Source organism: Chelonoidis abingdonii, chromosome 19 (genome assembly GCF_003597395.2).
Source record: "Chelonoidis abingdonii isolate Lonesome George chromosome 19, CheloAbing_2.0, whole genome shotgun sequence".
NCBI classification, from domain to species: domain Eukaryota; kingdom Metazoa; phylum Chordata; order Testudines; family Testudinidae; genus Chelonoidis; species Chelonoidis abingdonii.
In genome coordinates, this window is record NC_133787.1 from 13,133,134 (window position 1) to 13,159,792 (window position 26,659).

The 26,659-nt window shown below is 39.5% G+C and overlaps 1 protein-coding gene across 1 annotated transcript in view; it reads left to right on the forward strand.

Annotated features, from left to right (window-relative positions):
- Positions 1 to 15,469, forward strand: part of RPGRIP1L (RPGRIP1 like) — a 120,633-nt gene extending 105,164 nt beyond the window's left edge. Inside the window, exons 26-27 of the mRNA XM_032805384.2 lie at positions 11,351 to 11,484; positions 13,375 to 15,469. Coding sequence (XP_032661275.1) covers positions 11,351 to 11,484; positions 13,375 to 13,478 — 238 coding nt within the window. The 3' untranslated portion in view covers positions 13,479 to 15,469. The remainder of the gene's footprint in view (positions 1 to 11,350; positions 11,485 to 13,374) is intronic.
- The last annotated feature ends 11,190 nt before the right edge of the window (positions 15,470 to 26,659 follow it).

The window sequence follows — 26,659 nt, forward strand, 5'->3', positions numbered from 1 at the left end:
AAAAGTGGCTTAGCTGCTTCCTCAACATGTTTGCTATCACAAGGCCTTATGTAATAACATCTGGGCTTTTTTAGCTGAAACAGGAACTCAACTAATGCTTTAAAGTTTAGGAAATCAAATGATTATGGATATAAATATTAGTCAAAATTGGCTGCACAACTTGGTCAGGGCAAACATTTTGATATTGTTATAAATCCAGTTCTGTGACGGGAGTACAGATTCAGGTTTTGGTGGGGAGAGATCACCTTGTGCAGCTTTTCAAACCTTACCCTATCACATGCAACGTTGATAAAGTGACATTGTAAGGACACTTAAATACTACGCTGATGGAGTGCTATATTAGAACCTCCATAAATATATGGCCAAGGTGGTAGACACATCCAGTTTTGTTCTTCTGGGAGGAAAATCACTGTAACGAAAGCTCTTTGAGAGACAGAAAGAAATTCAGAAATCCTTACGTCTTCATGAGAAGGTGCACAGACATTCTGGTAAAGATATGCTTACATGTTAAATTAGTCTGATAAATAGTATATTTCCACTCTCATCCATTATCATTTTCTTAAAGAACAGTGTGTCTTTCTTTTAAAACTTTCCCTTTATTATTTTAGTAGTTCAGATTTAACACAGTACTGTACTGTGTTTTTTTGTTTGTTTGTTTGTTTAGTCTCTGCTGCTGCCTGATTGTGTACTTCTGGTTCCAAGTATGTGGTTGACCGGTCAGTTTGTAACTCTGGTGTTCGTAACTCAGGTTCTATGGTATTGGAAGACAAATGCTGTTGCCATTGATGTTTGATCTTCTGGATCACTTTAAAAGTTAAAGTACTCTCTCAAGCCACATCTACGATATAAATACAGGGATTAAATCCCATTAACATTGATATTTTCATAGATTTTTAATATAACATATTTGGTAATAAGCTGCAAAGCCAAACTTTTGTGATGTGACCAAATCTTATAATCATGGCAATGATTACAGTGCTACTGAAAATAATAAATTTCACATTGTATCTCCATGTTCCTTTGCTGGTCTATATTTACAGGTAAACAAATGCAATTTAACATGGCAGTTCATATATTCAAAAGTGCATTTTTCTGGTTGTTCGTTAGAAAATAATGTTTTCAAATTAACTCAAGTGTTCTCCATTTTTCCTACTGTTCCACTTCTTCATGTTGAAAACTTCGTTCTTGAGGTTTATTTTGGTTCTATACTTAAATAAATGGCTTTATTGTCAGAAACTGTAGTGATGTTTGACATTGTGTATGCCAGTTTATACGTATCAACCAATAAGAAAATATGCAGCTAAATAGAATGCTTTACTATATTTAATATATGAGCAATAGGTAATCTGAGGACATGGGGCCATTCCTGGAATCGTATTTAGGTTAGCAATTGTGGAGTACCACACAATTCTCCTTCTTATGAGGCCCCTCTAACTCTCTTCAGAAAACTCTTCATTTTTTATCAGGAAAAGACTTTGTCATTACACCATATAACTCAGTCAGAAGACTCAAGTCTCCTCATTTTCCCCATTTCCTCCAAAGGTAGCTAGCCAGTCAGGCAGCGGCATAGGAGCCAGCAAACAGAACTGTGAACAGGGGAGTTTCAGTGGAAATTTGCAAGGGGAGTTTGCGGGGGAGACTAAGAGAGCTAGGCAGAGGAATAGACAAGCTAGTGAAGGGATCTGTGGTGGTGGTCTGTCGGTGTTCTGGTGCCCATTGGGGTTTGTTTTGCTGTGAGTGGTGGTAATTTGTTTGTGGGAAGGCTATGACCGATACAGAGGCAGCGGTGGAAGACACAGTGAAGATGACTGGATGTGGAAGCGGTGGCATGTACATGATTCTGGAGGGGGTACCTGATAAGAGTTTTGTCTGCATGAAGTGCCGCCTGATAGAGCTGATGGAAGAAAAGATCTGGGATTGGAGATTCAGGTGGAAACTCTGGCTGAGTTTAGAAGGGGGTTCGAGCAGATAATGGAGCAAAGACATGAGGAGGCTGAAGGGGAAAGCTCAGACTTGCAGATGGAAGCAGGACCAAAGAATTCTAAGGGGAGACTGCTGGGTGAGGAAAGTGGACAGTGGAAGCATGTGACTAAGAGAACCAGGCTGAGGAAAAGACCGACTAGTGAAGGAGAAATAGAGCTCAGGAACAGGTTTGGAGAGTTGGAAAATGAAGAAGAGGCACAGCAGGTGAGAGGGCAAGGAAGAAGAGAAGAGCAGCTAGTCCTACAGGAAGAGGGGAGCCCCAGGAGGATACGGGATGGGTTGCGGAGGATTGCAAGGGACATTAGAAATAGAAAGGACTTGCAGCCAGAGAGAACAGGGGATAGACCGGAGAATTGGACCATCACCAGGGAAAGACAGGTCTACGTGTTTGGAGACTCCTTACTGAGAAGAATAGACAGGCCTGTAACTAGAGCTGATCCAGAGAACAGACGAGTGTGCTGTCTGTCGGGTGCTAAGATACAGGATGTGGACCTGAGGCTGAAAAGGATCCTAATGGGAGCGGGAAAGAATCCACTGATTGTCCTTCATGTGGGAACAAATGATACAGCTAGATTCTCACTGGAATGTATCAAGGGAGACTGTGCCAGGCTGGGGAAGATGCTTAAGGCAATTGAAGCTCAGGTGATCTTCAGTGGGATTCTGCCTGTTTCTAGAGAAGGACAGCAAAGGTGTGACAAGATTATGGCGATCTCTTGATCGCCCAGGCAGTGGTGCTATAAGGAGGGCTTTGGGATGTATGGCCACTGGGAAGCATTCATGGATAGAGGACTGTTCTCTCAGGATGGACTTCACCTTAGTAGGGAAATAGATTTCTAGGGTGGAGGCGAGCACAACTGATTAAGAGAGCTTTAAACTAGGAATGTGGGGGAGATGGTTGAGAAATGTCCAGGTAATCTCCACACCGGAATTTAACATTGAGAGGGAGGAAAACAAAGTAAGAAAGGATACAGCCGTGGGTATGAGAATGGACATAAGGAGAAGGGTAGTGTAGATACCAGTCTAATAGGTGATACTGGTGGTAGAATGTCTGTGCCTAAAGTCACAGGTAAAGAATGTCAGTGAAGCCAAATGGCAAAAATAAAAGATGTTTGTACACTAATGCAAGGAGCCTAGGTAACAAAATGGAGGAACTAGAGCTACTGATGCAGGAAGTGAAACCAGATATTATAGGGATATCAGAAACACGGTGGAATAGTAGTCATGACTAGAGTACAAATATTGAAGGTAATGTGCTGTTTAGGAAAGACAAAAATAAAGGCAAAGGTGCTGGAGAAGCATTGTATATCAATGATGAGGTAGATTGTAAAGAAATAAGAAGTGATGGAATGGATAAGACAGAGTCAGTATGGGCAAAAATCACATTGGAAAAGAAAGCTACTAGAGCCTTGCCTGAGATAGTGATTGGGGTGTGCTACAGACCGCCAGGATCCGATTTGGATATGGATAGAGACCTCTTTAATGTTTTTAATGAATTAAACACTAATGGGAATTGTGTGATCATGGGAGACTTGAACTTCCCAGATATAGACTGGAGGACAAGTGCTAGTAATAATAATAGGGCTCAGATTTTCCTGGATGTGATAGCTGATGGATTCCTTCACAAAGTAGTTGAAGAACCAACAAGAGAGGGATGCCATTTTAGATTTAGTTTTAGTGAGTAGTGAGGATCTCATAGAAGAAATGGTTATAAGGGACAACCTTGGTTCGAGCTAATTTAGTTCAAACTAGATAGAAGGATAAACAAAAATAGATCTGGGACTAGGTTTTTTGATTTCATAAGGGCTAACTTTAAAGAATTAAGGAAATTAGTTAGGGAAGTGGATTGGACTGAAGAACTTACGGATCTAAAGGCAGAAGAGGCCTGGAATTACTTCAAGTCAAAGTTGCAGAAACTATCAAAGCCTGCATCCAAGAAAGGGGAAAAAATTCATACGGCAGGAATTGTAACCAAGCAGGATGAGCAAGCATCTCAGAGGAGGTGATTAAGAAAAGCAGAAAGCCTACAAGGAGTGGAAGATGGGAGGGATCAGCAAGGAAGCTACCTTATTGAGGTCAGAACATGTAGGATAAAGTGAGAAAGGCCAAAAGCCATGTAGAGTTGGACCTTGCAAAGGGAATTAAAACTAATAGTAAAAGATTCTATAGCCATATAAATAAGAAAACAAAGAAGAAGAAGTGGGACCGCTAACACTGAGGATGGAGTGGAGGTTAAGGATAATCTAGACATGGCCCATATCTAAACAAATACTTTGCCTCAGTCTTTAATGAGGCTAATGAGGAGCTTAAGGATAATGGTAGGATGACAAATGGGAATGAGGATATGGAGATAGGTGTTACCACACTGAGTAGAAAGCCAAACTCGAACAGCTTAATGGGAGTAAACTGGGGCCCAGATAATTTTCATCCAGAATATTAAAGGAACTGGTACATGAAATTGCAAGCCCATTAGCAAGATTTTAATGAATCACTAAACTCAAGGTTGTACCGTACACTGGAGAATTGTTAACATAGTTCCTATTTTAAGGAAGGGAAAAAAAATGTGATCCGAGTAACTATAAGGCCTGTTTAGTTTGACATCGGTATATTCAGGTCTTGGAAAATATTTGAAAGGAGAAAGTAAGTTAAGGACATTGAGATCATGGTAATTGGGACAAATGCAACATGGTTTTACAAAAGGTAGATCATGCCAACAACCTGATCTCTTCTTTTGAGAAGGCAACAGATTTTTTAGGCAAAGGAAACACAGTGGATCTAATTTACCTCGATTTCAGTAAGGCATTTGATACGGTTCCGCAGGGGAATTTATTAGCTAAATTGGAAAGGATGGGATCAATAAGAAAATTGAAAGGTGGATAAGAAACGAGTTAAAGGGGGTACTACAACAATGTCATACTGAAGGTGAACTGTCAGGCTGGAAGGAGGGTACTAGTGGAGTTCCTCAGGGATCGTTTTGGACCAATCTTATTTAATCTTTTTATTACTGACCTTGGCACAAAAAGTGGGAATGTGCTAATAAAAGTTTGCAGATGACATATAGCTGGGAGGTATTGCTAATACAGAGAAGAACCAGGATATCATACAGGAAGATCTGGATGACCTTGTAAACTGCAGTAATAGTAATAGGATGAAATTTAATAGTGAAAAGTACAGGTCATGGATTTAGGGATTAATAACAAGAATTTTGGTTATAAATTGAGGACACAACAGTTTGAAAGTAACAGAGGGAGAAGGACCTTGGAGTATTGGTTGATCACAGGATGACTTTGAGCCGCCATGTGATATGGTTGTAAAAAAGCTAATGCGTCTTGGGATGCATCAGGCAAGGTATTTCCAGTAAAGATAAGGAGGTGTTAATACCGTTATACAAAGCACTGGTGAGACCTCATCTGGAATATTGTGTGCAGTTCTGGTCTCCCATCTTTAAGAAGGATGAATTAAAACTTGAAGCAGGTACAGAGAAGGGCTACTAGAATGATCTGAGGAATGAAAAACCTGTCTTATGAAAGGAGACTCAAAGAGCTTGGCTTGTTTAGCCTAACCAAAAGAAGGCTGAGGGGAGAGATGATTGCTCTTTATAAATATATCAGAGGGATAAATATCAGGGAGGGATAGGAATTATTTAAGCTTAGTACCAATGTGGACACAAGAACAAATGGCTATAAACTGGACAGTAGGAAGTTTAGACTTGAAATTAGATGAAGGTTTCTAGCCATTAGAGGGGTGAAGTTCTGGAACAGCCTTCCAAGGAGAGTAGTGGGGGCAAAAGACATATCTGGCTTCAAGACTAAGCTTGATAAGTTTATGGAGGGGATGGTCTGATAGGATAACCTAATTTTGGCAATTAATTCATCTTTGATTATTAGCAGGTAAATATGCCCAGTGGTCTGTGATGGGAAGTTAGATGGGGTGGGATCTGAATTACTACAGAGAATTCTTTCCTGGGTGCTGGCTGGGGAGTCTTGCGCACATGCTCAGGGTTTAACTGATGGCCATATATGGGGTCGGGAAGGAATTTTCCTCCAGGGCAGATTGGCAGATGTGTTCTGATCGATAACAATTCAGAGCCGACCGACGCATTTCATTTTCATTGTCTTACTCAGATGCCACCAACAGAAGGTTGATGTTCTTTTTTGGTGGTTCAGGTTCTGTAGTTTCCACATCAAAGTGTTGCTCTTTTAAGACTTCTGAAAGTATACTCTGCACCTCTTCCCTCTCAGGTTTTGGAAGGCACTTCAGATTCTTACTTCTTGGATCCAGTGCTATAGCTATCTTTAGAAATTTCACATTGGTATCTTCTTTGTGTTTTGTCAAATTTGCAGTGAAAGTGTTCTTAAAACAAACAACATGTGGTGGGTCATCATCCGAGACTACTATAACATGAAATATATGGCAGAATGTGGGTAAAACAGTAGGAGACACACTATTCTCCCCCAAGGAGTTCAGTCATAAATTTAATTAATGCATTACTTTTTTAACAAGCGTCATCAGCATGGAAGCATGTCCTCTGAAATGCTGGCCAAATCATGAAGAGGCGTATGAATCTTTAGCATCTTTACAATCTTTAGCATCTTTACATTCTTTAGTATCTGGCATGTAAATATCTTGTGACACCCGCTGCAACAGTGCCATGTGAATACCTGTTCTCACTTTCTGGTGACATTGTAATTAAGAAGTGTGCGGCATTATCTCCCTTAAATGTAAACAAACTTGTTTGTCTTAGCGATTGGCTGAACAGAAGTAGGACTGAGTGGACTTGTAGGCTCTAAAGTTTTTGAGTGCAGTTTTTGAGTGCAGTTATGTAACCAGTAAACTACATTTGTAAGTTGCACTTTTATGATAAAGAGATTGCACTTACAGCACTTGCCTAAGGTGAATTGAAAAATACTATTTCTTTTGTTTATCATTTTTACAGTGCAATTGTTTGTAATAAAAAATAATACAAAATGAGCACTGTACACTTTGTATTCTGTGTTGTAATTGAAATCCATCTCTGCCATGAAGTCTTCAAATCACTCAACAGTGATTAAGTAGCTGACACCTATTGATCACAGACCATTACAATTACAATAATTGTCATATTGTTACCTTTTTCTCTTCCCACTACCCCCATGCCCCAAAAACCTTTGTCCATAAGTTGTCTCTACCTGTTGTCTCTTGTCTTGTATGCAGAATGTAAGCTCTTTGGGGCAAGAACTATCTTTTTCTCATAGGTGTGTATAATGCTTAGCACTGTGGAGTTGGGTCTTGGAACAATAATTAATAATAATAATGTATTAATTTCCTCTTGCTGCCAATAGTAATCCTGTATATGGAGTACTCCCTGTTTAAAGAAATTCTATTTAAAATTCCTTTATCCCTCTATTCCCTTGGAATTTTTATAAAATATTTCTCAGTGGTACCTTTGATAAGGTGGCAAAGTCTTTGCCTACCCTGTTAGGAGGTAGTGGACTCTGCCTGGAAATGCCGACTGGTTGCTGCTTACTCATTGGTAGTACTGCAGATTAGCCTACTAAACCACAGAAAGGAAATGTAGGGAGTGGTTCTCTGAGCAGAGGGAACTAGATTCTGTGAGAGAGAACCTAGAGCAGTGGTTCTCAAACTTTTGTACTAGTGACCCCTTTCACTTAGCAAGCCTCTGAGTGTGACCACCCCCCCCCCTTATAAATTAAAATCACTTTTTTATATATTTAACACCATTATAAATGCTGGAGGCAAAGCAGGGTTTGGGTTGGAGACTGGCAGCTCACGACTCCCATTTAGTAACCTCGCGAACTCCTGTTTGTGAACCCCTCACCTAGAGGAAAACACTAGGAACACCTTCACATGGATAAGAAATCTTAACGCTATATTGTGTTTTTGCTATTTTAACTGCCAAAAAAAAGAACCCTACAAAGATTGAGTTTGGCCACTGTGTATTCTGTGCCACAGTGAGGTAACGACTGTGCTGGTTCACAATTCCCTCCTCTATCTTCACCATCCCAATCACATAACTGATTTCTCAAAGTTTTTGAGTAACCGTAGTTGCTGAATCACTTCAGCTGCATTCTGTGCTTTTAAGAATAAGTGCACAGTATTCCAAATACACCTTTGTCTTTTAGAGAGTTTAAATAGTTTTCTTTGACATTCATTTGATACATTCTCTTTTGTATCCAAGAATTATTTCCATTTTTGCTTTTTGTTTTTTTATTTATTTGCTTCTGTTGCTTAGTGCTATGCCAAAGAGTTTAGAGTTGTATCCATCATAATCTGCAAGATCTTCTGCCTTCTTAATGTAGTTTCTGAAGTATTTTTCTTTTTTGTCCCCCCTTTTTTTCTTATTTTCTTATGATTGTTATTAGCTAAAAACAGGTGTTTAAGTAAATGAACTAAATATTTATTAGTTATAGCAGCAAAAATACAACACTATAAAAGCATGTTGCAGTGGTTGCTAATACTGTTAAGGGCTTTTAGGAGGATTTGTTTATTTTTTGTTTAAGGTATCATCTCTTGTGCGCCTGGATTTCGTGTAAGTTGATTTTTTCATTTTGGATCATGGTTATTGAACAAAATTTTACATGGTAAAGTTTACAAGGATTCATGGTTTAAACAACGTTGCCAAGATATATCAAAAGAGTAGTTAGCTCTGAATTCCTGTCATTTGGTCAGTCCCAGTGTTTTTGGCTGCTGCACAAGCCACTAATTGAAGTCAGCTCCAACAGAACACTACAATTATATGTTTAGAAGGAAAGCAATACTTGGATGCAGTGACTGAAATTTAAGTTTGTAGAAGATATGCAAATATTTTGTATAGCTGCTGGGCTTAGACATTTGGGATGAGCAAGTATTCCCTTATTTGGATTGGATAATAATTGTGTCTTACCAAATACACTATATTTAGATATTTTTTTAAAACATACAGTGGGTATGATTACATACAGTAATGGGGATAAAATATTAGCTATATTTGGCAGGGGGATGAGGGCAGCAGCATGAGAGCAGAGGGAAAAGAAAGGAAATTAAGATTTTTTTCTTTTATGGATGTTGATAATGGGACATGGCAAAAAGACAGGGATGGGTAGGTAGGGCCAGGACCGGCTCTAGGCACGTGCTTGGGGCGGAACTATTCCAGGGATGGTACTCTGGCCACCTCCACCCCCTTTTTTTTTCTCCTTTGGCAGTTGTGCTCTCAGAGGGTTTTTTTTTTTTTTTTTTTTGCTTGGGGCAGCAAACAACTTAGAGCCAGCCCTGGGTAGGGCACAGCAAAAGGAAACAGAATAGGCAAAAAGTTTGGCAGGTATGTATCAGGCATTCAGTGCATGCAGCTGCAACAGCGTGAGGACAGGTAAAGAGAAGATCAGAACTGATTTTTTTTTCTATTTAAATTGTAATAAGTGTCTATGTACCCTTATGAAATTATCATAGCATTATTGATTAAGACAAGAATCACTCTTTACTGACCATGGTAACTAACAAAGGACTCAGATTAATGAATGCCGGAAATCCATATGGAGATGCACTTGCTGTGTATTTATACATGACTGCTGGATTTAGTTATTACTCAGCTTTGAACACCAAATACATAACACTCCATTACAGAGATGTTATTCTGGGGCAGCAGGCTTTGGATTCTAACTTTTGTTCTTGTTTTGGAACAAGAAATAGTGGTGTTTTTCTTAGGCCTTGGCTACACTGGCGCTTTACAGCGGTGCAACTTTCCCGCTCAGGGGTGTGAAAAAAACACCCTCCTGAGTGCTGCAAGATACAGTGCTGTAAAGCGCCATTGTAAACAGTGCACAGCATGGCTCCCAGCGCTGCAAGCCAATCCCCATGAGGAGGTGGAGTACGTGCAGCGCTGGGAGAGCTCTCTCCCAGCACTGGCGCTGCTACCACACACACATTGCTTTGAAGTTTTGAGTGTAGCGAAGCCCTCAGCTAGAATATTCTCTTCTAGTAACTATTACAGATGAAATTCCCAAATATCTTACAGCTGAATATTTTGTAGTTGATTTACTGCTTCACTGAATATGGCTAGGATTTCTGCTATCTGGCCGATTTATTATTTGGTTTACCCAGCCCCTATATCTCTACCATCTATTTATCATGATTCAGTATAATGCCAAGAGAATGTGACCTTTGCATTTTGTTGTGTGGCTAAAGTTTATGATGTGGTGTAACACTGAAATAAAGCAGCAGATCGTCTGCTTGATGGCTTTCTGTAGTAAAAGAAAGATTTAACCAGCAAAATTCTGATGATATTTAATGAATCATTTTCAGCCTGAAGAATACATATTCCAGCTAAGGTTAAAAACATAACATGGAAATTGATTATTCCAGGTTCCCCCTCCACCTGAAGATAAAATTTATTTGCCATTTCAAACAAATTGCAAATAAAGGTCATCACAGTAAAAAGCACAATAGTTCTTTACGTTTTCAAAGCATTATACATACATGAGTGCTCATAAAAAGCTCTGAGAGTTATATGGGAATAATCACTTCTGTATCTCAGTTTCCTAATTTATAAAGTGGTGAAGTGATTGAACAATATGAGCTAAGAATGTAGAAGTTCCTGGCTCTGAGAGCTATGTTCAGTCCTGTAGACAATTCTGCCTCTCTGAATATATTACCATGTGAACAGCAATTGGGTGTCACCTTATGAAAACGGGATCTCAACTTGGGGTCACAAATGACCAGTCCTTCCCATATTGCTAATTGGAGCAGGAGAGGCATATCTCAGCCAGCTGGGAAGGCAGTGGAGGTGTACCTGAATGATGTGCTATGAAAAATTGAGTTCTGCTATGGAAAGTGTTGAGAAGCACTAATCAAAAGCAGTAGCTTTCAACCTTTCCAGACTACTGTACCCCTTTCAGGAGTCTGCTTTATCTTGGATATCCCAAGTTTCACCTCACTTAAAAACTACTTGCTTACAAAATGAGACATAAAAATACAAAAGCACACTATTACTGAAAAATTGCTTACTTTCTCATTTTTACCATATGCTTATAAAATAAATAAATTGGAAATAAATATTATACTTCCATTTCAGTCTATAATATATAGAGCAATATAACCAAGTTGTATGAAATTTTAGTTTGTACTGAGTTTGCTAATGCTATTTATGTAACCTGTTGTAAAACTAGGCAAAATATTTAGATGAGTTGATGTACCCTTGGAATACCTCTGCATACCCCCTGGAGTACGTGTACCCCTGGTTGAGAACCACTGATCAAAAGTTGTTTTATATGCTAAATTGGGAATTTCTAGATATGCTCTGTCTTTATATTTGTTTGTTTTATTGTCTGGATTTAGTCCCCAAGTGATTGGGTGTTATGGATCATTTCAAGAGTGAGAATTTTTGTTTGTTTCTCAGCATACGATTTACAGTGGTTAGCGACCCTCCAGAAGATGAACAAGATCTTGAGTGTGAAGACATTGGCTTTGCTTACGTCAGTCTAACGGAGATATTTCAGAAAGAAAAAGACATAATTGAGCAAGATATTGATGGTAAGTTTAGCAGAGTTCTTAGTTTTAACTTTTGACATCCATTCATTTCAAAATTTTACTAGAGTTTTTCTTCTCTGCTCTGAGAGGTTTCATACTTAATTATTTAATTATTGTTATAATATTGAACCATAAGTATCACTTTAATAAATTGTCACAATTCATCTGCACCTGCAACTTATTCCTGAAAATAAATAGTATTGTCTAAAACTTAAAGAATTTAACATAATTAGTATTATCTTCTAACTAAGAGTTACACAGTCCCTGGTTTGGAAAAAATCTGAACAGTATTACTAGTGAAGTATTATTAGATTAATCAGTTTACAAAACCTTAGGCGGTTAGGCCTAGTTACTCACTAGTATATTTTTATCTTTTGTACAAGCAGAGTATTTCTTTAAATGCTAGTAAAACCTCTGAACTTATTAATTTTATATTCAACATTTTTGTCAATAATATCCTACTACAAATACCTATCTATCCATTGTAGGCCATTATAGCATTTCTGTGGTGTCAAAAGGCCAGATTTTGGTGATTCTTTGAGTGATTGCTCATGTCTGTTCCACAATAGGTGTGCGTGCTTGCCACGTGCACCGGTGTCGGAAGTTTTTCCCCTAGCAGTACCCGTAGGGGAGCACCCCAGCGACTCCTGGAGTGGCACCTCCATGGCGCGGTATAAGGGGTGCCATGTGCTTCCCCTCCCCTCAGTTCCTCCTTCACCTTAGAGCACAGGGCCTGGCGCCCTCGTCCATCAGGGTGCACTTGGTGGCCATATTGGCCTTCCACGCAGAGGTGCAGAGGCACATGGTATTCTCCCATGCCAGGACTGGCCAATTCCTTAAGTGGGACCTGAACTGATGGCACCCGTCCCCCACATCCCTCCCCCCCGTTTGAGCCGCTACCTACGTGCTCTTGGTCTCACCTTTTGTGGAAGGTAGCCTTCCTGGTAGTGATCACGTTGACTAGACAGGTCTCAGAACTCAGAGCCCTGACCTCGGGGCCCCCATACTTGGTGTTCCATAAGGATAAGGTCCAGCTTCACCCATGTCCTTTGTTCCTCCTGAAGGTCGTCTCCACCTACCACACGGGTCAGAACATTTTCCTGATGGTCCTATGCCCCTATTTTAAAATGTGTTGGCTAAATGCTAAATGTCAAGTTTTTAAACATCATTTAAGCACCCAATGTAGACAAAGATGTCAATGTTTTAAAAATGTTTTATCTGGTCGTGGTTCACCCTAAGGGAGAATAATGTCTTTGTCTACATTTGTCTACAGCATGCAAGAAGCCTGGAGTCAAAATCATATTGTGCTTCACCCAGAACATCAACTTGTCATCTGTATATTAATATCTGAGCTGCATGATTCAAGGCCCAATAATGCACACAGCTGTCTATAACATAGACAATCCACACTTCATCTGCTTGTGTACTAATGCATAGATAACAAAGGTCTGATTGTACTGCTACTGAAGTTGATGGCAACACACTCATTGACTTCAGCAAGAGCAGGATCAAACCCTAAATGTATACATGTCCTTGTGTGATATTTATTTACTATGAAAAATGAACAAACAGTTTGGGAAGGTATATAATAAATTCTGCTTTCTTAGCTTGAAAATTGAACCTTGCACCAATCATTACTGAGGTAGAATTTAAAGTATTTCTCCATCCTAGTTTTGGAAGGACTCAATCCTGTAACGTGCCGAATACCATCTCCTCCCCCTTCAGTTGGGTGGATAGTACTCAGCATCTTGCAAGATTGAGCACTAGAACTGACAGCTATTTTTTTAACCTTGTATGAGTGCCTTTTAGTCTTCCCAAATGCTAAAGTGAAATTATTGTAACACAAAAACTAAATTAAATTGATAATATTGTTGTCTGATGTTTTCTTTCTAGTTTTCGATTCACAAGATGATAGTGCAGTAATTGGAAAGCTCAAAGTAACAGTGGAGGCCCTCCATGCTCTGCGCTCAGTCTATGAGGAACACAAAGATGACTAGGAGGCATGAAGGAAAAGCGTGCCTACAGATGCTGCTTCTCCCAGTGTAAATACATGCTTGATAGCTCTTCGAAGATGAGATTTTTGTAATTACTACAGTATATTTAATGTATAATTTATATGAAAAGGATGCTTGATTTATAGTTGTAAAGTTTTGTATACTTTTCAGTCTGTTTGTTTTTATATTTCCCTCTAAGGCTAAGACTCCCTCCACAATGGACAACGTCTTGTAAATAATTAATACCTACATGATTGAATGATGTGCTTTATTTGCATTTTCAACATTTTTTCTTATATAAAACAGTAAATAAAAATGCAAGTTGAATTTTTAATTTTTAATAAAAAAGCTTAAGCCTTAGAAAACTGATTAAAAATACTTTTATGTTATCCCTAATCACCCCACTAAATGCAATGCCTGTGATTAGCCTCATTAAGAATTTTATACTGTGAAGATTTTATTAGAAGCAATATATGAAAATTACTTGGATTAATGTGTTAATCTGTCTCTTTAAAATGCTAATATCCATTTTATGCACATTAAATCTCAGTATGCGTTTTCTTTGATGCGTGCAGTTTCTATCAATTAAGTATAAAGAATAAGCCTAGTCGCAAAGACTTATTAAATTACTGCAAGCTTTTTAAAAATAACTTTTGCCCTTCTACTAACATTATAAGTAGTTGTTTATGATTACCATGATTTGAAGGAGGGGGAGGGTGGACTCAATTTTCATATACAGTAAAAGAGATTTACAGTTTCAACCAACAGCTATCAAAGCACAGAAAGAAAATATAAAAGAATCAATCAGATTTTGTTCCGCTTAGTTTGAGCTGTAGGGACAGGCAAGTGTTTTTTTGATCACTTTTAAAACTTACATCAAACACATACAATGATCCTTGTATCTGGATAACCAGTGGCTAGAAAAGAGCTTGGAAAGTTAATTTTCTAGCTTTTAACCAATGTCAGTGAAAGATTTAATTGATATTTTTAATGGAGCTGTGAATCAATGCAGCAAAAGGATTGTCTCTGGAGAACTAGGATATAATGCATTTCATTTTTTAATTTACTTTGTCATTTTCTTCAAAGGATTTTATAGGCTGTGGGTTTTCACTGTTTGCAAACAGGCTATGTTTCTTCATAAGCATATGTAAAGTATTCAGAGAGATAAGTAATTTATTAAAATCTACCTAATTTGCCGTGATATATTAAATCTCTGCTTCAGTGATCACAGACCATTTCATTTAGAGAATTAGGCATTCGCTCTTTGTGTGATTAAACCTCTGGAAAATGAGTTCTTTGCTCCTATTTGTGAACATTCAAAGCCTGCTAATGGCAAGAAGATGGAATAGATTATGAGACAATTCATTACAGTTCAACAGCAAAAAAAAAAAAAAGCAGCTATAATGCAAAAAAGCAAGTTTGAATATCTGCATACAGTTTGAACCATCTGTGCTCTAATCGTGTTAATAATGCCTCTTCGTCTTTAGGAGACTTTGAAATGACATCCATACAATGTTAATTTGTTGATGTACATTATGAGGCCAATGGAATATATTTTGACCTCAGATATCTCTAAATTCTACATGAACTGATGGATGCCTCCATTTTAGGGCCTACCATCTACAGGAGCAGTATTGCTCTCATCCAGACTTTGTAAATCCTCATAATTCAATCCTCTGGAACATTCTGGAGACCTCAGGCATTTGCATTCCTAAACTCCTCCCTTCCTTGTAAACAGCCATATGTATGTTTGTCACTTGAGCTGGCTCTTAGCTCATTATTTTGGACACTATTTCTAGTTTTCTTTGGCACTGTGTATCTGTATTGTCATTAAGACTGTTGTTAGTATTTTGGTAATTTAAAACAGCTAGATTCAACACTGAGATTAACCAAGTGGCTTTTCAGAAATGTAGTTGTGGTATTCTACCAGGAGGTTCATATTATTATTCTGATACTTGCAACCCATACTAAATATCTTCCACATAAACAAAGAAGTGAGTTGTATTGATTTTTGTGACTGTTTACTGAGTTACAGAACTATTACTAATGCTTATTTTCCTCTGAAGTAAACCATGTGGTAAAATTAGAAAATCAGCCATATTCATCTTACATGTTCATCAACCATGTTTGTGTTACATTTACAGTAACACTCTTAACATTTAATCTTCACCATCTGAAGTTGGAAACTGAGGCTAAGCTACCAAATTCATTACACGTCGATCTCTATGATAAATTACTGCAGTATATTCTGGTTGATATTTGGTTACATCATGGTAACTATTCTCAGTGACTCCGACATTAACGTATAATATGTTTCAGGTTCTTAACCATATTTCATTGTAAAGTTGACTATTTTCTAGTTTCTGATTTTTTAAAAAAAAAATTATTGCAATTTCTTTTCATATTGTTACTAGTAAGACATGTTATTTAGTGTGAATTTTCCCAGCAAATGATCTGGACCATATTACATCTCGTGTAATTTTTTTTTCCTTGCAATAAGTAGTTTGTATTTCCAACCTGCTCTTAATCCTGGGTCCAAATTGTAACTAGTGCAGGAAAAGTAACGCAAAGAGGTACGTATAGAAACTGCAGTGGTATCATTAATATGTGCATAGACTCTAGCTGTGAGCAGCCTGAAAAAAGTCCCCTTCTGCAAACGGTTCCATCTATTGCAACTACTTTTGTCTAGACTAAAACAAAACTGTGTTTTTTAATGTACTGGCAAACACATTTTAAGTAAGTGCTGCTTTAAAAAACATGTTAAACTCTCTACTAGGTGCTAACATATTTTTAACAGTAGTTAATTTAAACATATTAGCTAATATATTTAAAAAAACACATACACATACTTTTCCTAGTCTAGACAAGGCCTTAGAAAAGGAGTAAATTGTTTAGGGATGTGTAAAGAGAGGTCATGGATAAGTTGGCTTGGGCATGTACAGTCAAACCATACTCGTGTACCTCTTTTGCTGTGCCACATTATACCCCTGTGCTTTACTTGTTATGGCCTGCATGGCAAGCTCCTTGTAACTACAGTGAAACCAGGATTGCAGAAGGTTTCCTTTGCTGTGCACTACAACAACTGTGCTGCTGTTCCTGCAGGCTTTCTGGTGTTTGTGTCAGTATGCACAGGTAAGCCAAAGTTAGGCCCATAGTGTTCCAATTTTTCTCTACCATTCCCTCTCATATAAATTGTCAGGTAACTCAGGAATAGAACACTTAGGGACAAAATACCCCATGCATCTAGACAGTAATCATGTTAATTCAGTTAGTCAATTATGCTATATGAAGAATCACCACTTATTTTAATGTGTTTACTATTATATATGACTCATGAAATTATATCTGTGTTGAGAAGAGTTTGAGGTTTCCTAAACTTGACTTCAATAGCACTTTTACAACCAAAGACAATATTATTAGTATAAATATTTTTGATTATAAAACATGATTTTGTTTTCAGTGTACAACAGTACATTTGCATAATACCACAAAAACACAAAGGATAACTAGGCCAAATAACAGCTGTTGCATTCAGTTTTCTCAGTTTGTATTAGAACTGATCATTCAAAATCAATTCAAATCCTCCTATAATTGTGCCACATATATTAATATGTTTGAAGGCAAGAAAAACTTCATTTTTTGTATATAGTTGGGTATTCAGATTTGTATGCAGGAGTATGACATTTCAAAGCAGTTTTTTGTGTATTCCACAAAGGGACAAATATTTACAATTAGTTTTACTTTATGAATTGGTCATTCAAACTTTAGGCATTAATAATTAGAATTAAGCCCCAATCCTGCAACTGTGCATGGATGGACTGCATTACCTGAGCAGAATCTCACTTAATCTCTGCAGATGTCTCTGTATCATTACTGCAGAATAGGAACCACAGTCAGTTCAAAGACTTGTATTTTTTTCTAAGTTTACTTTTGACAAGGTATGCTAAAGGTATTGCACTGCTTTTCATTTATTTTTGATATTGCATATTAACTCATGAAATAATTATACATGGATTTTTGAAAGCAGGTAAAATAAATGTTTGACTTCAACCGAGTTATTACTCAAAGGAAGAATTTGGCCTTCTATGTTGTATCCTTTAATACTGAGTAATTTTACCTATTTATAGGTTGAGAAAATAGTAGTAAATTAAAGATACTCTTAAAAGAGAGACAATAAAGAATGAACTGAAAATGACATGTCTCTTTTAACAAATAAGTGAACTTTATTAATTAGAAATTAGTGTAATTCATTGAGACCATGATCCTGCGAGAGGCTGAGGAATGTTACCCATATAAGTGATTCAGATAAAGTCAATGGGACTACTCACATATTTAGTTAACTAAATGCTTGAGGACAAATATTTGACTCTTTGGAATCGATAAGAAATTTGCCACTGACTGAAATGGAATAAGAATTTAACCCAACAGTCTTTCCTAAATCAGCATCAAAGTGCTCAGCATCTAGTAGGATGAAGTAGTAACATACTGTCAATGGGTTTTAGTTACAAAACATCTATTTCTAAATTATTAGCACCCAGTTTGGAACATTTTGTCTGAGGAGGTAAAGAGGTGGCTTAAGAACTCTGAAAACTGGGATAATGGAAATGCTTACAGGCTCTTAATTGAAGTAGCTCTACCATGTTATGGCATAATACTGTGTTAATGTACAGTTAACAGTTAATTTAACATTGATTCAGCCACTTAACATTTTGTACAGAAATATAAATGATTGGAGGCATTTTAGTGTTGATTTACGTGTTTTACTGCTCACTGTAGTAATGGTGTCAAATTTCCATCCACTCTTGTGAAGCAATTGACAAAAATTAGCTACAGTGTTTTATGGTAAGCAATGTGGTTTATTCAGGTTTGGGGGGTTTTTTGTTTTTTTTTTCACTTTGAGTAATAACACATTTTCCAGTTTACTACTGCTTTACTTACATATTTGGTTTGGGGGGATGGAGGGGGTTAAGAGCAAGAGAGGAACCAGGTAAATTTTCACTTGGGCTTTTTTTTAGTTGATTAATGCTCTTCATGTCCTTCATTCATTATTCTTAATGCAGGAATACTTGGAATTGTGAGCTGTGAGCTTGGAACCTCTGCACACACCGATGTCCTCATAACAAAATGCAAATTGTTGAGTAATCCAACAGCAATAGCTGTAACAACACAACACAGGCTTGCACATGTTCTAACAATCTGATTAACATTTTTGTGGATTTGAAAAGTATATATTTTATTTAGTCAAACTGGCATCTTTGGTTAATGCAAAATAATTTTCTTATGCATTAATGCAACAGAAAGTGAATTGTGTCTGTGAAAGACTACAGGAAAAATGTGGTCTATCTTAAAAAAAAAAAAAATAAAAATTCTATGTTATTCGCAGTCCAGTCAATGATTGTCTGTTTTCAGTTCCTAAAATAATTAAGGCATCCGTAGCTCTGAAGGCTGATCATGCTCCAATGACAGAGAAATAACTATAAACAGATTTTCATCATACAAAGCAATTTGCCCAATGCAATCAAAAACATTGATAAACTCCACAGTAAGAACACTACCAACGAAAAAATCAAATAAAATAATAAATCGCAGGCACTCTACAGTTTTCTACATTTTAAAACAATTTTTATATTTTCTAAGTACATGTCAATTACATGCATACCCAAAAGTAGCCCAATTTGGAACTTATTTTACTGTGGTTGAATCATGTCTAGCCCAGTTGCCTGCGATTTCTTATTTTAAATACATAAGTTCCAGCAAATTAATGCTAATACAAATAACTGAGCAAAAACATCTTTTAATATATTGCATCCCACCTTATTCATTTAAACCAAATCAGATGTGTAAATAATAGTAACTATGTATTTTACAGTGAAAATTCCAACTCAGATCTACTCAAAGGCTAAAATAGAAGCACTGTACAGAAAATTTACATAGAGTCGTGAAGGAATGAAATTTACACATCCTATGCACCTGTAGTAATTAAGGGTCTTGCAACCACAGACCCATGTATGGCCACTGTCAGCTGCCTACAAATAGATTCTCCGCCGATGTTCTGCATACTTAGAATCCCATTCCCTTCCCATTCCTTCCTCCTTTATGCACCTGGCCTGTTCAGCCTACACAGAGACTCCTATCTGCAGTTGTACAAGGCAGGAGATCCCTATGAGCTCTCCATCTTAGATAGTCCCTTTGGACAATCCCTTAACCGATACGAGCTTCTACCGAGCAATTCACCTTTCATGCAGCACTTACAACTTGTTCCTGCATACCCATTTCTGATTTGAAACATATCAGACACACATGATTACCTAGCTCGTGAACTCATAAAAGCCCCAATTGTGCCCACACTTTAGCTGACAAAATCCTATCCCATCACACCATAACCTGATTTTGTTTTCTCTGGATATTGGATGGCTGTTGATTCTGAGGATGATATGAGCACATTTAAAAATTAACCTGTTCAGGAGTGTACGAATGGCCTGTTTTTGCTACCTTGCTGAAGACATGTCCTTGATGCCATCTTCAAATGTCTCAATACTTTTAATTCAGCACTTTGTGATAGTTACCTGGCATGAGGACCATGTGATCCAAGGGAGTTTAATTCCAGGGATTAAATGGCACATGTTCCTTGTATCCTTCTGCTAAGTAAAGGCTGATCTGGACCCACGCTATACATCCTTGGGGTATCTGAACTCTGAGGCTTCTGTGGAAATAATGAAAGATGAACTAGATGGTCATTGTAGGAGCACACTTATGCGCTTCACATTTTAGGTTTAGGAACAAGGTCGATGTTAATGAGGAAGGGGAAAGATGGATATGTCACATTACGTGGTGTTAAAAGCCAACATAATACACCACTAGTGGCCAGATGTTGGGAGAGATGGAAGGGGAATGCCTGCCTCCCCAAGCGCCCTTGAACTCCCTAGGTTTCAGTTCCTAGCACTGAGCAGGGCTTTTCCCCTTCCTTCTTTCTGGAAAACGCTCGCAACGTTCCCATCTGCCTCCCAGGGGGCGGCCCCTATGGCAGCCAGCAGAGAATGCTTCGTTGTACTTTTCTTTCTTTTCCTCTGCGCTGGGTGCCAAAGGGCAAGCCGTTCCTGCGCTTCCCCCTGTCAGAGCTCCGTGAGGCCTGGCTCCTGGGGCGGGGTTGTGGAGGCAGAAACGGCTGGAGGCAGGAGAGGGGTCGAGTGGCCTGGGGGGACGGAGCGCTGGGGCTTTCCGGCAGAACCTGGGCGTATAGCGGGACTTACCGGAGTGGGCATGGGGAAGACACTAAGGGTAGTCGACGCTGCACAGGGCCGGGTGCGGATTTTCGTGCCCTAGCAAAACTGCCACCTGGGCCCGTCCCCTCCCGCGCCTCGCCCTGAGCCCCCCCGTGCGCTCCCCCCGCCCTTAAGATCCTCTTGCGTGCTGCGCCCACGGCGCACATGTAGATCAGCTCCCCCCCCCCCAAAGCACTCCCCCTAAGGAGTCCCCCCCACCCTGAGGCGCCCCCCCCCATGGCAGCTCTCCGCCCTGAGGTTCCCACCCTGCCCTAGCTCACCTCTGCCCCGCCTCCTCCCTGAGCACACCGTCGCTGCTTCACTTCTCCCATCTCCCAGGCTTGCGGTGCCAATCAGCTTAGGTGCTGCAAGCCTGGGAGGCGGGAGAAGTGAAGAAGCCACGGCGTGCTTGGGGAGGAGGCGGGGCAGGGGTGAGCTGGGGCGGGGAGTTCCCTTGCGTGTCGCCCCCCCCACTTGCTTGCTGCAGGTGGCCCTCCCCACGCTCCCCTGCCCCAGCTCCCTCCACCTAAATACTGGCGGCGATGGGGGTGGCCGAAGATCCAGCCGCCACGGTGGCTGCCGAAGAAAATGACGCCCCCCAAATCCTAGTACCCTAGATGATCATCTAGGTCACCTAAATGGTTGCACCAGCCCTGCGCTGCATATGACTACGCCCAGGTCCGTGGGACCCAGGCATGCAGGACTCGGTGCTCCCTAGCCCATGCTTAAGCAGCCACGCTGTGTTGTAAGCAAGGGCTGATGGATGCTGGACCTGGGTGCCGACATGCCTGTTCTGTGCTGCGCACACCCCTGACTCCAGTCTGCATCCACACTGCAAAACCACAGGGCTCGAGCCCAGGTCTCAGCGGGACTTGGGCTCTGGCTCACCCCCCAGCAGGGTCCTAGACCCCAAGTCCTGAGTCAGACTGATCTGTGTGCGAATGGAAAGGGTACTTAGTCTCAAACCTGAATCAGGCCTCGGCTTAGAGTGCCATGTAGACATATTCCTTAAGAGCCCAGGGAGGGGAGGCAGGACAGAGGTAGGGTGGCCAGCTGTCTGGTTTTCTACTGGAACCATTCAGTCAAAAAGGGACCCTGGCGGCTCTGGTCAGCACCCCTGACCAGGCCGCTAAAAGTCTGGTCGGCAGTGCAGTGGGGCTAAGGCGGGCTCCCTGACTACTGTGGCTCTGTATGGCTCTTGGAAACAGCAGCATAAGCAAGGCTCATATGCGTAGAAGCAGTCAGGGGGCTCCACATGCTGCCCCCGCCCCAAGCACCGCCTCTACAGCTCCCATTGGCTGCAGCACCAGCGTAGGAGCTGGAGGGGGGTCATCAAGCTGCTTCCAGTAGCTGCTTGAGGTAAGCATCACCCAACCCTTCATCTTCATCTCCAGCTAGAGCCCTCACCCTCCCGCACCCCAACTCCTTGTCCCAGCCCAGAGTCCCCTCCCACACTCCGAACTGCTCAGTCCCAGCCCAGACCCCCTTCAGTACCCCAAATCCCTCATTCCCAACCCCACACCAGAGCCCTCACCCCCACCCCACCCCAACCCAACAGAGTAGGGATGGGGCAAAGGTGCTTCATTTTGTGCAAGTAGCAAGTTGGCAACCCTAGACAGAGGTGGAATGAGAGGTGGTAGAAGAAAGATCCTGGGATGAGGAGAAATAGAGAAAGAAAGGTAGGAAGAGATTGGGGATAGAGCGATAGGAAAGGGACGAAGAAGGTAGAGAGTACAAGAGACAGAGAAAAAAAGTTAATGAGAGAGAAAAGAGAGAGGCAATAGTGGAAGGAATGGAAGAGTTGAGTGAAGAGTGAGCTAAGGAAAAGCAAGGTGGATGGCAAATTAATCTGCACTGCTCTATAGAGAGTTAGATGCCGAAACTCAAACATCGTGTGCTTGCTGTTAAATAACACTAGGCAGCAGGAAGCATAGTTCTTTAGGCCGAGGGTGGGCTGGAGAGCCGTGCTGACAGAGGTGACAGTTGGCACTACACTCCTGGCTGTGAATGGAAGGGAAGCCCCAGTGTTGCTACATATGGAGAAAGGAATATGTTGCTTTGTTGTTATGTTTTTTTTCGTGCTATTTTAGTCTGTTTTTTTGAATATTTTTAACAACATTTTTGTGCCACTGTGGTTTTGTGCATGTTTATTGGTATTCTAACAGAAACAAGCCTGCCATCTGATGGCTTTGCTAATGTAGAATTCCAGTTAATTATCAGCAAGATTCTTAATGATGAAATTCTTGATGAAATTATTAACGATTCTACACTTGGATGATGGGAGGCTCTGAACATGTTTTTCATGTCTACATAAAGTATCAGAGCCCACTAAAATTCATAAGGTTTAGAAGTTCAGATAAGTATAAATTAACCTGTTTGGCCTCTACATTGGATTAGAATTCTCCCAGTACTCTCACTTTCCACAGGGTGGAGCAGTTTAATTCAAAGCAATTTAAACAATTATTTAAGTCACTTGTTTTTCTACCATTGATTTTAAATCTAGCCAAGACATTGTAAAACTGATCTGAAAGTTTATGCTATTGAAAATTTAGATACTACTGATAGAATATCTTATCAATTTTGTAAACTATTATAGGCAAAAAACAAAATATTGAAAATTAAGGCCCTGATTCTGCGAACACTTAAGCAGGTACCTAACTTTACTCATTTGAATAGTCATACTGACTTCAGAAGGTGTACCTGTGATTAAGGTGAAGTATGTGCATAAGTGTTTCTAGCAACAATTGCTAATATTTTTTAAATACTAGCTTTTTACAGTTGCAGACTAGTACAAAAAAAACAAAAATGCAAGTCTAGTACAGTTCCAGACTAACACAGCTACCCCTCTGAAAGAAGAGTCAAGTGTATTAGAAGAGCGCAGCTACTCCGTGGCTGTATTAACAGGGGGTTCTCCCACAAGAACCGCACCCATTGCTTCACTTCTCTCCCAACCCTCCGCAGCTACCATGGCAGAGCCCCCCCCGCCCATTTCTGTCATGCAGTCGTGAGGAATACAAGAATAAGAAAGTACATTGTACTTTATAAGAAAGTACATTTTTTTAAATGTACTAGACTTGCATTTTTGTTTTTGTTTTTTTTAGCATAGATGAGCATTTTAAGTGTGAAAGTTCTCAGTAGAAAAACATCCCTATGTAAAATCTCAAATTCTACTAACAATTAGGAAGCTAATTCAAGAAACAAGTACAAACAGCCACTTTTGCCATTTAAGAAAATAAAAAGCTGACAGTATGTCAAACTATCTTTTGTTATGCCAGATAAATAAATAAATAAAAATTGTGCTTGATTTTTTTTTTTTTTAATAATGATTTTCAGGCACCCTGACTGTCAGTGACATTTCCATTACTTCCTGGTATCAGCCAAGTTAGACATAGGGGAAGACATCTTGATGCCATTGAAGTCAATGGCAAAACTCCCATTGACTTAGCATGGCCAGGATTTTACCTTTACTGAACAGCCTTGTGTTAGCCAAGCATGTGTGGCCTTCTCTAAAATGCTAGAAGTACAGTAGGTTAAATTCATCATAGGCGTAAGCTGGTAGAAGTGTGTGATGTTGCACCCATAATTGTTGTGAATTTGGCTCATTTTTCACTTAATTAAATCAGATTAATTTGTTCCTTTATTTAATTTGACTGAAACCTAAGAAACCAAATAATTTTGTACGTAGGTCATGCTTAAAAGCTTGTCAATTCCCTTCGATATTCACTAAACGTTATCTCAGTGTTTTCACAAAAAGAACAGGAGTACTTGTGGCACCTTAGAGACTAACAAATTTATTTGAGCATAAGCTTTCGTGGGCTACAGCCCACTTCATCGGATGCATAGACGAGAACATACAGCAAGAAAATATTTATACATACAGAGAACATGAAAAGGTGGAAGTAGCCATACCAACTGTAAGAAGCCAATCAATTGAGATGAGCTATCATCAGCAGGAGAAAAAAAACTTTTGAAGTGATAATCGAAAATGATGTAGAGAAAGGTAATATGTTAGTTTGGGGTTTTTTACCCCTTCACATAACACAAGAACCACATAATGCCCAATGAAATTAATAGGCAGCAGGTTTAAAACAAACAAAAGGAAGCACTACTTCACACAACCCCCAGTCAACCTGTGGAACTTTTTGCCAAGGGACATTGTGAAGGCCAATACTATAACTGGGTTTAAAAAAAGAACTAGATAAGTTAATGGAGGATAGGTCCATCAATGGCTATTAGCCAAAATGGTCCAGGATGCAACCTCATGCTCTGGGTGTCCTAAGCCTCTAACAGCCAGAAGCAGGGATTGGACGATAGGGGATGGATCATTTGATAATTTCTCTGTCCTGTTCATTCCCTCTGAAGCATCGGCGTTGATTACTGTTGAAAGACAGGATACTGGACTGGATGAACCATTGATCTGACCCAGTATGGGCATTCTTATGTGCTCTTTATGTTCTCTGTCAATAATTTTTCTTTTGTTTTGCTCAAAAGAGAAAGGGACAGGTAATGTACGTTCTAAAAGAGAGAACAGTGAAAATTTACGTTAATAGAACTGACCATTTCCAGAAAACATCTACAATTGTTTCCTTTCATGATAAAATAATGAGCCTTCATGTATTGAAATCCTGCATAGCCAGATGGATCAAAGGCTATATTACCAGCGTTTATTCAGCCATAGATAAAGCTATTTCAGAAGAGATCAGAGCCCACACATTGTGTTTCACACTGGTATGAAACGTCCAATCATCTGCCCCTTTGTCATCCATTATCACCTTCATGATGTTTTTCCAGTTTGATAGTCATATCTTTGCAGATCATGCTTTGGAACTGCCCTATAATGGGTCTGTGCTACTTTTTCATTTTAGTGATGGGAGAACATTCTCCTTTCAGTCCAACCTTATCTCCTCCTCTCTGTTCATCTCTTGTATGTAATTGTGTGGCCCACGTTACTGTAATATCTGACCATCTTATAGTCTTTAATGTATTTAACCTCACAGTACTCCTGTGAAATAGGGAAGTACTAACATCTCCAAGGCATAAAGAGACTAAGTGACTTGCCCAAGTAAGCCTGTGGCAGAGCAAGGAACTGAATCTAGGTTTCCTGATTCCTAGGCTAGTATCCTAATGACTGGATCATCTTCCCTTCCTCCTGACTTTTCCTTATTGTTTGTTAGGTACCAAAAGTCTCAGATATGAAGAATAACCAGGCTGCACAATGGGAAATTTGTTCCCTGAACGATTCTCTGTCTAGAACTGATCTTTTCCCCAATCATCCCCACCCGATAGAGTTTCTTTAGGTATTTCCATGGTGGCCTTTGAGTCAATGCATATACTTAATAAGGTGTGTTACTGTTAAGAAATTCATATTTAACCAACTAATGGGAATGTAGAGTTTCTATACAACTTTGGAAGTACTTGTCTGGCTCCAGGGCAGAGAAAGGTCAAGACCAAGCCCCAGAGCTCTTGGATAAATCTGACTTGCTTCTAAGGTTTGAAGGAAATGATGTTCAGCCCTAATATCTCAGAGTGGGCAAATGGTCAGTCCCTGAAAGAAAATAATCAACTAACAATTTTTTCACTTACAGGGCTAAACTGGACTTTCAATTTCATGACAGAGCAGCACTACACCTCTCCAGAGAAAAAAATCATTGACTACACAAATGATGGTATAAGGTAGTTATATCTTTTTCTAGTTTTGACCCAGTTGTTGTTAATATTTGCTAAAATTCCATCTAGTCACATTCAGATACTACTTAAAAATTGAATTTATTTTCTTTTCATTGTGATGATTCTGATGGTTTTGTTTTTAAATTATTCTGTCAATATCTATCACGCTTGTACTCATTGAATATTTACATGTAAATATAGGTCACAATTCAAGAACTGCTACAGGGTATTCAACGTCCACTAATCCTTTTTATG